This window comes from Apostichopus japonicus, chromosome 16, assembly GCF_037975245.1.
Source record: "Apostichopus japonicus isolate 1M-3 chromosome 16, ASM3797524v1, whole genome shotgun sequence".
NCBI classification, from domain to species: Eukaryota; Metazoa; Echinodermata; class Holothuroidea; order Aspidochirotida; family Stichopodidae; genus Apostichopus; species Apostichopus japonicus.
The window spans coordinates 25,282,112-25,296,697 of NC_092576.1; the positions used below are offsets into that span (position 1 = coordinate 25,282,112).

Genomic DNA, 14,586 nt, shown 5'->3' on the forward strand with positions numbered 1-14,586 from the left:
TTAGAGGCAGCAAGCTTATAATCCAGGCTAGTGCGAAAGTCTCATTAGATAGGCTTAACTGATTTTTTATAGATAACTTGCGATCGGAATTTTAAGCCGCCTCGAAATAATCTAGGCTAGGCCCCTACTCATCATTTAACTTATACAAACATGATTGCAATAATCAGGAGTAGATGAGTCTCGGGCTTAATTAGTTACATACACGAACACACTTCGGTGAGCGATGACACAAATTAGCAACGTTATTCGTTAGTGCACGTCTTAATTGTTTAGAATGCTGTGTTAAATTAATCACATATCAAGTTATGTGGCTTCATAATACATTTAATTATTAACAATTCTGCACAAAATGTTTTCATAAATCCCCCCCCCCCCCAAAGAGCCAAAGTTAAAAAAACATTGCTAAACAAAATCAGTGTAGTGGAGACCAACTCGTTACTTCACACTAAGCTAGACAGGTGGGGTATGTCGAGTGTATTATGAATTCTCGGCAGATGTTTTCCTGTGTGGCGGGCTGTCAATGTGAGAATTGTGGGCGAGCGTCGGCTGCTTCTTACTGCATCGCCTTGCTCTGCAGTTTCATTCTTGCCAAGGAGAAAGAACACGTGTCTATGTCCGGCTAAATTAAATAGGCTTGTGAACCAGGTAGGCCTACAGTACTACTAATAGGATATATAAACTCGCGAGGCGCAATTTGAAAACCAATTAGATTCATACCTTATTGATTTTTAACAATATAACGAGTCTGAGAGGAATACACAGTAATAAGCTATACTGCTCACACATGACAAGTAGCCTACTGTTATTTTTTTGCCCATATCATTTTACGTCAATGAAACATTCTGCTGTTATTAATTTATATTGCAACTTTAATCCTTATTTATTTCAGTATTCAGCATAATTTGTCTAAAATATATGTGTTTGTTTCAATACAACATTATTTTCAGTTTTGTTTTAATACAACAATATTCGGAGAGGAATAAATTGCAAATTAACATGAATTATAATTTAAGCACCAATTGAAGGTTAAACTGTAATTGAAGCTATTAAATAATATGACAATAAGAAGACGTGAGGGTTGAAAGTTAAACTGAGCGATCATAATAATCCTGATATTTCTCTCACTGCAGATACCAATATCTGAACTACTACTGGTTTGGTCCTTCAGTAAGGTAGATACAGGTGATATCGTGCTCAAATCTGGTCTTTGTTTACCAACCCTCTCGACACTGGAGAAGTTATCAGTAAATGCAAATTCAGCAGAACTTACTGAGGAAGACGTTATTGCAGGACTAATGAACTATGGAGTACAGTCTAGGAGATTCAAAGAACTTTGGTGAGTACAAGATATTGATATGGAGTAGAAAAATGGTCGCAATAAATTGAATTATCGTCTAATCGTACGTCTTGAATGTTTGTATGTAGCTTAACATAAATGTCCTTATGCAGGCCTATACATAAAACACCGCGTAAAAGACGAAATATATATTAATAATAGTTTTGACGGTTTGGTTAAGGTAATAAAGAAAGTAGGCAATTTTCCAAAATGCATTTGAAACAGACTTTAGAATCATTGTATATAATGGCTAATTCCCTTTCCTCGTAGATTCAGCTTCTAAATTTCAGTCCCACCAACAGGTATACCATCCTTGATAGAGTTTCAAGATAAAAAAATCACCCAAGCTTTACTCATGACACAGCAAAATATCACCCTCAATTATGAAAGGCCACCACAGTTTATGTTCTGTCATTGCCAAAAAATTAAGGACTGAATAATCATTAATTGTAATTATATAAAAATGAAGATAATAATGATAGTAATAAGTGACACCGATTTTGATGTAATTCCATCATCGAAATTATCATATATGATACCCATAAAAGTCAACAGACTCTTATAAATTTGTAAAGCAGATATGTTATGGTGAAAGATGGCAGATATTTTAACAACACAATAGTAATAAAAATACTTCTCCATCCACAAATGAGTTTATTATAACCGAGCCTCATACCTGTCACGAGGCAGGTACATCACAAGTAGGCTATAGATATTTAAGTTTGTACATTTAAATGGATGTATTATCATTTAATTACATTATTGGGACCATCAATATATGTGAATAGTGAGATCGCTTAAATTTATCACATTAAAAATAGGTAACAGAGCGAAGAACGAAAAAAATCAGCCGTGGAATCTTTTGAAATATGATCAACCTTACTGTCTCATGACAGCTACAGTTTTCTTAAAGAAATGATAGCGTTTTGTCATTAAACCATTATGTATATAATGTGTAAACTGTATATTATATAAATTAGATGTAGAGAAATAATTTTATATTAACACTAAGCTGTGTACGTGTTGTTCAACATTATTCGGAAAAGATTGAGTAACGTGAGAGGAACAATCATCGTAAGTTTGGGATGTTTTTTTTATGTTTAGATAAGCGAAACTAGTCACAATTTTAGCTTCATTATTTTCTTTGTTTACAGGTTTTATCGATGTAAACTGCCAACATCCATCAGTTCTGAGATGATACCGGAAACAGCAAGATCAAGGAATATTAAAGGTATTTTGCAGCAGATAACACTCTGGGAGTTTGTTAAATAGGTGTGAAAAAAGGTGGTAACTCTTTGCGTGGGGTCTGGAAATGTGGATTGTACGATTGGGTGTGTTTGAAAAGGGGAGGATGAGGGGAGGATGAGGGGAGGGGGGTGTGGCGGGACGGGACTGCGGAGGAAAGAGCAACTTCTCAGACAGAATTATTGGAAATAGTGCATTACATAAATTTGCATATTTTGGTTTCAGCACACCCGTGCACTTCTTGCGTTGTCTGCTAGATAGTGGGTGTGCATATACCATTCATTTATATAGCACGTGTAAGGTTAGGACCTATCCCATTGTGTTTGGGTATATGAGATGTTTCTAAGTGTTACAATCCTTTATCGTTTCTTTTATGAATTTGTTCAGTAAAAATTTTCTTTTTATCTGTAATATATGTGTAGGTGGAAGCAGTACCAATATGTTGAAACGATGAAAAATGACATGTGATGGAAAAGTTAACATTTTACTATATTTCTTAGTCTAAATGTTTTTACTGTTTTTTTTTTAAATATATTTTCAATTCAGTTTAAACCCTACTGCGAAATTCGTCTAAGGCAAAATGCTCGCGAGGGGGGGGGGGGGGGTTGGGGGCGTGCCGTGTGTGTTCAAGCAACGAATCTTAGTAATGACTATTCACTGATAATGAATAATAATACCAAAGTGACATTAGAAACGCCTTACTATCAAAATTGCAAAGTATCCTACTAAATTTAAAAGGTAGTTAACTATTACTTCTGTATGTTTTAATCTTGCTTGTTTATTACTGTTTGGAAAATGAGTAAACCAGAAAGAGAGCTGCATATAGAAAAATAGTCCATCAACAAAAACAAATAACAATAGAGAATTATTTAATATTTCAAGCATGGTAGTTGTTATTGTAGGTGAGCAAGACTAGTAAAATATCAATGTTATTTTAATTTTCTTTCTCTGAAGTTCTTTGGCCGGATACAACCTGTCAACTGGATCTTCAGTCCGGCAAATGGAAACAGGTTGGTGATAAGATGGTAAACGTACGTAAGGATCAACATGGTCCGTGTTTTGTAATTGATATAGCCTGTTTAACTGCTAGTGTAAATGTCATTGTACCGTGGAATAATCCATTGAAGAGATGATACAACTCTGACACAGTGTGTGGTATGTGGCTTAATCTGTTGCAATCCTTTTCAAGAATGAAAAACCTTTATCAGTAATTGTTGTCCATTCTGGTTAATAGTCAGATAGGAATTTGAATAGAGAGACGGTGTTGGGGAGAAGGGGGGGGGGAGGTGAAGTTTGTAGGTACTATTTAATGGTTTAGGAAACTTATGATATCCTCATGCTCATTGATAGCTTCACAAAGTGATGACGTTAGATAAAACAAGTAGTGGAATAAATATGAAATAAAATATTTAATGAGTCTAAGATTAAGTAAGAGGTGAACAAAAGAAGGCTCTAAGCAATGTACGAGATGAGGGGGTAGAGTGCAGACAGACAAGTGAAAACCCGAATTAGAAGTTGAAGGACTTTATTCAGAAAGTGTCAATATCTAGAGTAGAAAGAGACAGTTAAACATTGTGTAATTTTGGTCATTTTATTGCATAGGCCGAGGACATCCAGACTATTACAGAACTGTGTTCAAATGCTGTCTTCATCAATAACGATAGCAGTCAGGAATCACAGAAGTCAACCATAGAACTCCTGAAGAAAGCATCCAGGCATGAAGTAAGGATACATTGAAGGGATACGGTCAAGTAGAACTAACAGATAAAATTAATTAGTTTATTTATTGTTCTCTCCAACTTTCGGTGATTTGATAGTGGGCCGGTTCATTATGTTTTGCATCAGAATAAGATAATTTAGGACCCTCCTAAATAAAGTTTGATTTAGTAAACAAAATAAGAGATTTTAACCAAAAAAATATCGAGGTAAAACAAACAGAAAACTGACTAGTTGATTACTGTACGCTAGGGAAAATGAGTCTAATCCTCTTAGCTACTGAACTATCCGCAATTTGATTTCTAAGATGTTTTCAGATACATTAAATGGCTGAGGTCTGGTTAGTTTATTTGCTTATTATGAGACCTGCACAAACAGGAATTGATATATAAAATCTTGATCTGTATGCTCAAATACAAAACATTGCTATTCCAGAAGGGACCTTAATTAGAAGCTAAAATATACCTTTCTTATTATTGTTGAATGCTAATACCTAAATTAACAGATAGTTAATAATTTAAATTCAACTAAAACGAGAAAATAAAATAATCACCAGTAATTATTCAAGATGGTGCAATGTGGTTTGGCAGCATGTCTTGAACCAGAACTCAAGTAATGTAATGCCAAATTTTAGCACTAAACCCTAGCATTACCTAGTACAAGTCAACTGATCCCTATCGACCCCCCCACCCCCTCACAGGGCCACTATGCTAACAAGCACATTACACCATAAAACATGTAGACAAGGCATTGTTACCTTCATTATCCAGAGCAGATCTCAAATACAATGTCACTGATGTAAGTTCAATTACATATTTGTATTTTCAGTTAACTCCAATTAACCTGACATACGCACCCACCTCCCTCCCCCTCAAATTAATATCTATTAAATACAGCAATAAGTCGCCTGCACAATCTCTTTGTTGTAAATTGTCTAAAATAATACAGGGTTTGTCTTTTCATCAGTCAGTGAATTCTTAACATTTTCATTTCACTGCCTGCCCCCTTCCCCCCCTCCTTACTCATGAAAGTTAATACAAAATGAGCAACTGTTCAACAGACTTGCACAATATTTAGCCCTTTTCAAAGTAAGGCACACATTACAGGTAGCATCAAGGTGTTAAAGGTATTTTGTCCATTTATAACTTTGAATAAAATGTCTAAGGCTCTCCCGATCCCCCCCCCAACAAATATTAAATAAATAAGTGCAAAATGTAAACAATGTAAGTGAAATTATTGCTAAATATTAATATAATCCAAGTTTGCTGAATAATTATGATATGTGAAATTTACTTAATAAAGTAAACGTTAAGAAAAATCCCCGACTACAGAATATTTAGTATCAGAGTGATTAATTTAACTAAAACTGTTTATTACCTACTTGAATATTAATAAGGCCCTCACCTGACCCTCCCTAACTACCAAGGTTGCAATACAACAAATAATATCACATAGCCTACACAATAAGGAAACTACATAGCCTTCTGTTCTTAAACAACATCAACAAATTATGTTTTTATTACTTAATAAACTGATACAAAACGAAATAAAAAGCAACGCAAAATAAAAAATAATATTAAAACAATAAATTTATAAATATGACTGTATTCTACTCCCGTTCCCACTAAACCTAAAAATCGCTCAACTTTTACGCCAAACCCCGCTCGCCTCCCCCCCCCCAAAAAAATGTATTTAACTCTGTATAGGCCTAGTAGATTAGCTCCACACTGACCCCCCAAAAACGGAAACAAATATTGCAACCCATAATACTAAAATCAACACCCCTGTTTCACCCCACAATGATATTACACCAACGTACTCCTGAAACACCCTTCACTAATACCCCCATCCACTAATCTAAACATTTGACCCCACCTAACCCGCATTAAAACAAAACATGTCTTTATTTATTGTTTATAATATTTATTCTATTAAGTATTCATTTTCCTTCAGATTCCCATTTCTAGTCAGGTTCAATCCTGTATTTATTATTCTATTACAGTTTTATTCTTATCCTACACTAGAATTAGTTACCACTGAACCGTAAATCAACCCATACCACTAACAGAATATGTACCCCCCCCCCCGACCTTACCCTTTCCCTGAACCACGGCACACCCTCCTGTTCCCTTTTGTTCAATAATAACTGTGCGCTATAACCACTAAACACCTCCAACCCTCCCCCTTTACTCCAATTTGAATATTAAACTGGCCCCATTATAACCCCTTCCAACCCCAGAACCATTAATCCTTCATTAGTTATAAAAACAAATAGTCAACTCATAAACATTATTGTAACTAGTCACAGATATTTATGATATTATGATATAATTATTAATATTATATTTATAATTTACTTTCCTTCAGATTCCTATATACAGTGTGGGTCTACGCTATTCCTTTAACAAGGTTGTTGAAGATGATATTACTTTCTACTCTGGTCTCTCTCTACCAATCCTAACATCAATAGAGATGATGTACATACACACAGAGGAAGGGAGAGAAATGAATAAACATGAAGTTAATGGAATATTAAACTATGTACAACACTCTCAAAGATTCAAGCAACTGAGGTAAGTATAATTAATAGATATGTAAATAATATTAGTAATTAATACAACAACTAATTAACATTAATAGTGTCAACAAGATAGGAATTATTAATATAGATGATATTTAATAATAACTAAAGGTTTATTGATAGTTTTAGATAACTGTAGAAGGAAAACAAATACATGAAGAAATTGAATATGGAAATAAAGTAACAATTAAAGAACAGTCATTAGATGAGGAATATGATTAATGGGAGAGTAAAATAGAGACAAAATGAGACAGAAAAACATATTAACAAAAATAAAAATAAAATATTGACTTGTATTGCAGTAAGAATGATTACAAATATATCTAGCGTGAGAGGAGAAGACATTAGTTTAAAGGGTTTATAATAATTATTAATAAAATTGACTAAAGAATCTAAGAGAGAAATGGATCCAAAAAAATAAGAACAGAAAATGGGGTTAAATTTTTAGTTTAACAAACTTGACAACAACAGTGAATTAAATTATTTACCGTAACTAGTTAAGAAGCTGAATAAATAATTTTTGTTTAAAGAGAATGAAATATACCAACAATTTGCAAGTCTTTAACAAAGGTATTAAATACGGAAGTATATACATAACCTCCACCAGGTTCCTCTTCCACACCCCTAGTCCTTTCAAATGCCATTCCCTTATTATTAAAATAATTCCTAATTTCCTATGTGAATTTCCCATCCAATGCTATAACAACTATATATCGGCCCCACCATCAAGCCCACCTCCACACTGTTGTTCCTACTACCTGCAAATCATGCCCTGAAGCAATGTATAGACTACGCAATTATATATACCCTCTCTCACACCCCTCTCGCACCCCTCAAATGTCATTTCCCTGAACTTGTTAAATGTGTCCTATACGTTATTTCATATCCACGCCCAGCGCCGCAAACACATTTCCTTAACACCCCCATCCACTCCCCGGCACACGCACACTGTTCCATTTCTCCTATATTTGTTTTAATCCATTTTCATCAGGCTAATCATCCTCTTTAACCCTTCCTAACCCCCCCCCCCCGGCACCCCACCCCACCATCATCAACTCCCCGGCACACGCACACTGTTCCAATTCTCCTATATTTGTTTTATCTGGCAAATCCTCCGCTTTAACCCCACCCCACACCCCACCCACACCACCATCCATCCCCCTCCCCCTCGGCGCACGCACTGTTCCATTTCTTCTATATTTGTTTTAATCCATGTTTTCAGCATATTGACAATTTACAACAGATAACGTAAATCGTATATACCCTACAGTGTGAACACATTCATCATATATCTGTACAGTTAACTGATTTCTACGCTTTTCTACTCAGACAGTTCACACACATTTTTCAATGCTAAAAGTCTATTGAACTTCTTTCATCATTTTCTTGCTAAAGATGTACAGCAATCTTTTCCCTCTACAGACATTTTCAATAGTTTAACATTTTCTTTTGTTCAACACCTGTCAATCAAATACTTGAACAATGCAATGAAAAGAAGTTTTATTCAGTAAAAGAGACGCGCGCGTCCCAATGAAAAGAAGTTGTATTCAATACAACAGACGCGCGTGTTTTATGAATAACACCTGGAGTCTACAAACAAACAAGTACCTGGAGGTTGCTATGGATACGTCTAGATACTGCCTGGTTTTAAATTGTTGGTCAGCCTGGCACGAAGATTGTTTTCAATGATTTTTACTTTCTTGTTGGGAAGTAATAAGTTGTCATTTAATAGGAAGTGAAATGTACAGCGTAAATAATGCGAAAATAAACATTCGAATTTTCGAAGGTAAAATTTCTAATAAGACGACCAAACGAAAACTATGTTAAAACTTGTTGGTGTTTAAGTAAGTGAGGGCGAACATTGTACTTAGAAGAAATTAGACAAAACAAAATCCCCCAAAATAAAGAATGCAGAGACCAATTTTGCTAGGATACATATGCTATTTTTAGGTGTAATAAACCGGGGGGGGGGGTATATTAGTGAGGTGTGACAGTTTAGCCGTAATAGAAACTACAAATATGAAGTAATAGTTTCAGCTCACGTGAATGATTTACCCCGTCTATCGGTAACTTATTTTCAATGGCAGGTCTATACAACATATTGTGTATATGTTCGCAGAACCAACTGTTACACTCAGATCCCTGTTATTACGGTTTGGATTCATCATTGCAAGGCAACTTTACTAGACCTTACCTTATAGCGGTAACACATATCAATGTACAGGTTTTATTGTATTGGACTATTGGGTGTTTCAAAGAGGATTCTTCACAGTAACGGAAAAGTTGATGATAAGAGAAAGAGTGGAACAACTTCATCTTTTTGTTATAGTTACTGGTGAGACGATTGAAATGTTATTAGCTTGAGGATAATGCAAAATTATTAATTCCTCTAAAAAGTATTGAAAGTCGATGCTAGTGGGAATTGGAAATTTATAACTGGAGGCATGGGCGGCGATCCGTACTTCAGAGTGGGGGGGATATGACCTTGTTGACTATCTAAGCGTAGCGCCACCATGAGTTGGCGCGAAGCGTACAAGAAAATTTTGGGATTTACAAACCCTCTAGATGGCCGGAAACGGCACTTCCCGAGGTTTCCAAGCGGCATATACCCAACTTTAAAATAGGGATATCATGTCCGAAATATCTTATAATCAGGATCCAAAATACTCTTTTTTTAATATCGGGTGTTATTTTGGGAAAATTGCCCCTGTCAATCTTGTTTCTGGCACTACGTTAGAATGTTCGAGAGCTCTTTTCTATTATTCCATGAAGAAAATGGCCTCATGCAGGCTATTATAGGCCTATACACATGCAATACACAATTACACATAGTTACATTCCTAGGTACCGATTGCTAGGGCATCCAGGTAAAACGTGTATTAAGCATTACCCTGGTAACATGAGATTCTCAGCGGTTCGAGGGAACATACATGTACGTGTGTAGGCCTACTATAGGGCCTATATGAACACTATGAGGGTGCATATGTGTACTATATCAATACGGTGGGCGCAATAATACATTTTGTTGTTATAGGGCCAATGAAGCCTACAGTCAACTATTCTTGCTTTATAAAGACGGTTTATTTGAAAATATCGCACTGCGTTTATGGTAGGCGAGAAATGAAGCTAAAGAAGAGCCGTACATTCACGATGATGCATATAAAGGCATGAAAATATTCTTATCCCTGGCATTTGGTGGGGGGGATATGGTGTGTTACATCCCCTCCACCCATTTTCATGGGGGGGATATATCCCCCCTTCCCCCCCCCAGGATCGCCGCCCATGACTGGAGGACAGGGCAAGGAGTGTGTGTGTGTGTGGGGGGGGGGGGGGTTGTCCCTAGAATAAAATAATGCCAGGAATATTACAAAGCACTCTAATGTACAACATATAAATATATAACACGTGTGTGCGGTTAAACCTAAACAATTAAGAAGAAAGTCGACATTTTTTTCTAAAAGTTACAGATTATAGAACCTTCATGCAAACACCATCCATCTAACCAACATTTCTCAAAGGGAATAGCCATGGCGCCCCTTAGTACCCCTCACCTAATATTTTGGCTTCCACCCTCCCCCCCCCCCCCCCGCGTTGGCAGAGCCAAAAATGGTTGTTGCTTCCATTGATATGGGTATCGTAGTGTTGTTAATGTAGATTACGTACGCATCATTTCCAGTCTTTAAATGTTAACATTCAGTATATAAGGCTTTGCATAACTTTGATGGCCTTGTCCGTACTAGCAGTCAAGTGCTTTATTCTGACCGAAATATAATTAATGTAAAAGGTAAATTATCGCCTTTTAATAACGGGTATCATACCTTCAGCTTTACAATATTTTAGATTGTAATATTGCTAACCTTTATCCTTCCCACCGTTTACGTATCTTGTATAAGCGGCACCTGGTAGTCGATAATTAATGACATAAGTAGCTACACTGGATGGACAGTACCTGAATATTATAAGACGTCACAATTATAATAACAATGAATCTCTTTCTTCTTCAGTTTTCTTTACTGTCTGCTGCCACCTATTATTGCATCTTCCTCTCTGGCAAACCTGAAAGCAAGGAAAGTCAACGGTACAGTAAAAAGCTGTCATTGATATTCTAGTGGTTTTTACCAGGGAGAATTGGGGGGTTGGTGAAACTTTAAGGACAAATACCACCGGACATATACCCCCGGACTAATACCCCCGGGACATGTAAACCCTGACAATCACCCCCGAGGACGAATACCCCTGAGGACAACTACCCCCGGGACAAATACGCCCCGAACATACACCCCCGAGGACAAATACCCCCGAGGATAAGTAACCCCCAGACAATACCCCCGGACAAGTACCCCCGAGGACAATTACCCCCGAGGACAATTACAAAAAACTCCACCCGCGCAAATACACCGGCACAGATACCTCACCCAGAATACTACCCGAACTAATCCAGAATACGCCCCAGCCCCCTATGTGCTATGTCTTAAAGAGGGAATGTTGCAAGGGCGTAGGAAGCGGGGGGCTGGGGGGGCCAGCCCCCCCCAGTGAAAAATGTGGAGGGGCGGAAGTATCATTCCGCCCCCCCCCCCGCTTCGCAAGTCAGAAAACCCCTTTTTCATTTCCAAATGAGAAAAAAAATCTCATTTGGAGCACCAAATTGCATCTAAGGCAAGGTGAAAATACAAAATTAAGTTTACAAAATGGAGTCGGTGTTGAAGTGTGCTATATTGCACCAAATTGCATCTGAGGCTACCTGGAAATGCAAAAAATTCCAAAGGGGAGGGGGACACTCCATCCCCTTAGACCCCTCCCCCAGGCCGGCCATAAGTCTTCAGCCTCCCCAGTCAAAAGTACCTTCCTACGCCACTGGAATGTTGCATTTTATATTGGAGTAGTTTCTAGTTGTTATTATTTCCTTACATCTGGTAACATTCTAGAGTAATTTTAAACAAGTTAGGATGGTACGATTTGCTTTTCAGTTTGATTGGCCTGAGCATACATTTTCTAATTCAACTTGAATGGAGTTAAAAGGGAAACGAATAGGTATGTTTAACTTCAAGTTCGTAACATTTCTATTTGTTCATAAACGGTATAATAATGAAAATAAGTACAAAATAATGTCGGAATGTAGGCAATATGTAATTAAAATTTACACTTTGGTAAAGATTGAAGATGGATGGTTTGTCTGAGATGCTTTTTGAGATGGATATTTTGAGTAACTATTTTTAGCCCATTTCAAGCCATTAACAGGTGACATGCACGTCGAGGTGGCCGGTTAGGCCATTCGCTTAGCACAATGCTGACTAGGTAGGATGTCATATTTTCGTATTTTGGAAATTGTAAAAAAAAAAAAAAAAATCTTTCCGAGAAACTCCAGAGGTAATTTGGTACATACAAAAGGATACCTAAGAGCATTGTCTTACAACGAAAGCAAAAAGAAACAGGAAAATCACAACAATAAATGTTTCTATCACAACCTTTATTGCCGATTTCGTATAAACGGGATATAGGCTATTTTTCAAATAATCGGAATCGGTACGATTATGAAAAAAATAATCGGTAATCGGTATTTTCTGTTATGCATAAGCGTTTGAACACTAGTTATTATACCAGATGTCAGAGCTGTCCCTGACCTGTTTTTTTCTCATTTCGTAGCCAATGGCTACTATTTTCCTCCTTCTGTAGTCTGTACAGCACTGTCAATTACTGTGTTGTGGCGGGATTGCAATATTGCGACTCCTCGATATAAATGTACAGCGCCCTATGTATGTATTGCGGTGTTCTTTATTTGCTCAATTACCCTTTACTGTGAAACGTTAATTCGTTCATTTACATCTTTGATTGTATTGGCCTAGAATTTGATAATCATACTTTAGGCCAGTTCCACGAAAATGATGAAATAATTGGTAATCGGCATCGGCCCGCGGGCCGGTAATCGGTAAAACCGATTATCATACAAGGATACCTAAGAGCATTGTATTACAACGAAAGCAAAAAGAAACAGGAAAATCACAACAATAATTGTTTCTATCACAACCTTTATTGCCGATTTCGTATAAACGGGATATAGGCTCTTTTTCAAATAATCGGAATCGGTACGATTATGAAAAAAATAATCGGTAATCGGTATTTTCTGTTATGCATAATCGTTTGAACACTAGTTATTATACCAGATGTCAGAGCTGTCCCTGACCTGTTTTTTCTCATTTCGTAGCCAATGGCTACTATTTTCCTCCTTCTGTAGTCTGTACAGCACTGTCAATTACTGTGTTGTGGCGGGATTGCAATATTGCGACTCCTCGATATAAATGTACAGCGCCCTATGTATGTATTGCGGTGTTCTTTATTTGCTCAATTACTCTTTACTGTGAAACGTTAATTCGTTCATTTACATCTTTGATTGTATTGGCCTATTTGATAATTTTTGATAATCATACTTTAGGCCAGTTCCACGAAAATGATGAAATAATTGGTAATCGGCATCGGCCCGCGGGCCGGTAATCGTTAAAACCGATTATCATACAATCGGTCGAACACTAGTGCGTGACTGGGTGAGGGGATGGTTGGGTGTAGGGGATGGGAGGATGATGGTCGGTAAGTTAACTACGAATTCCCAGTTTCTCAATTATGGCATGCATGGTCAAGTTACAATATTGACTATAGTCTTCTGTTCTATCCATTTTACAGTTTTCTGGTATCCTTACGGAGGTATGGAACGCAATTATCGTTTGGATCTTAAGTCTGGTCGCTGGCTTCTGGACGAAGATCCTGAGTCATTCTTTCCTGTAAGTAATGCGTGTGAGTTATCATTACGTGTAAATGTTTACTTCAGGTACACACATCAGTTTGATTTGTCGTAGACAGTTTAAAAGAAATGAGTTTCTGCATAAATTCATCCTTTAGTATGCATTATAGTTGTTGCCATCAGTTTGCTTTCAACACTAAAGCGTTAAGACATTTCCAGACGGAGTGCAGATACACATACCTGTTGCTCTTAATGAGTGTGAGGTTATTGGTTTAAGAAGTTGACTTCCCGGCGTTAATTTCCGAAATCATACAGATACGGCTCCATCTTGTAGGGATTTCCTTCACATATGTACCGCCCACCTCCACCACCATCCATTTTGCTCACACATCAGGCAGATTCATAAATGTGAAATTCCGAGTTTAAATTCGCTTTAAATTAGTGAAATTCTATGTTCATGGCATTCGGAATAGAAGTGGACTGTGAAGACAGTTTTAAGAATCTGAAGTACTGTATGTTATACAGTTTTAAATTTTTCATTTGAATATATGATCTTACTAGAAGTTCATAATATTTCTATGCATTTCCTGCAGTAAATCGTTTGGATACAAGTCAAGAAAGTCTAACATATTATGGTTAACCATTGTAAATTCCTAGTTGTTATGACTTATTTCATTCCCGTCTTCTCCTTTAAATATCAAACCAAAGTTAATACAAAATGATAATTCAATATTAAATGGTTGCAATCACTGCCATCTTAAAGTACAGAAGAGTTAGCTATAACATTGACGTCATTAACCAAAAAGACGACTAGAACACTTTCATGCAAAAGAAATTATAGAACAAAAGTTCTAACAACCAACTAAAGTATCTGTTACTTTATGATTTTTTCCGTCATATGAAAACTCCCTATAATAAAATGTTCATGTAACACATATCGACTTTTGTTGATAAATGTTTATAGTGAGATGAGAC

General features: G+C 36.7%; 1 protein-coding gene across 10 annotated transcripts in view; it reads left to right on the plus strand.

Moving 5' to 3' along the window:
* The window catches only part of LOC139982453 (uncharacterized), a 564,762-nt gene that overhangs the window by 179,302 nt on the left and 370,874 nt on the right, over positions 1-14,586 (plus strand). For 2 of the 10 annotated variants that reach the window (XM_071995338.1, XM_071995337.1), the window contains exons 9-11: positions 1,131-1,336; positions 2,491-2,567; positions 3,536-3,591. The exons of 7 other annotated variants lie outside the window; for them this stretch is intronic. In XM_071995338.1, the coding sequence (XP_071851439.1) occupies positions 1,131-1,336; positions 2,491-2,567; positions 3,536-3,591 (339 nt within the window). The remainder of the gene's footprint in view (positions 1-1,130; positions 1,337-2,490; positions 2,568-3,535; positions 3,592-14,586) is intronic. One more of the 10 variants, XM_071995344.1, reaches the window with a different exon arrangement.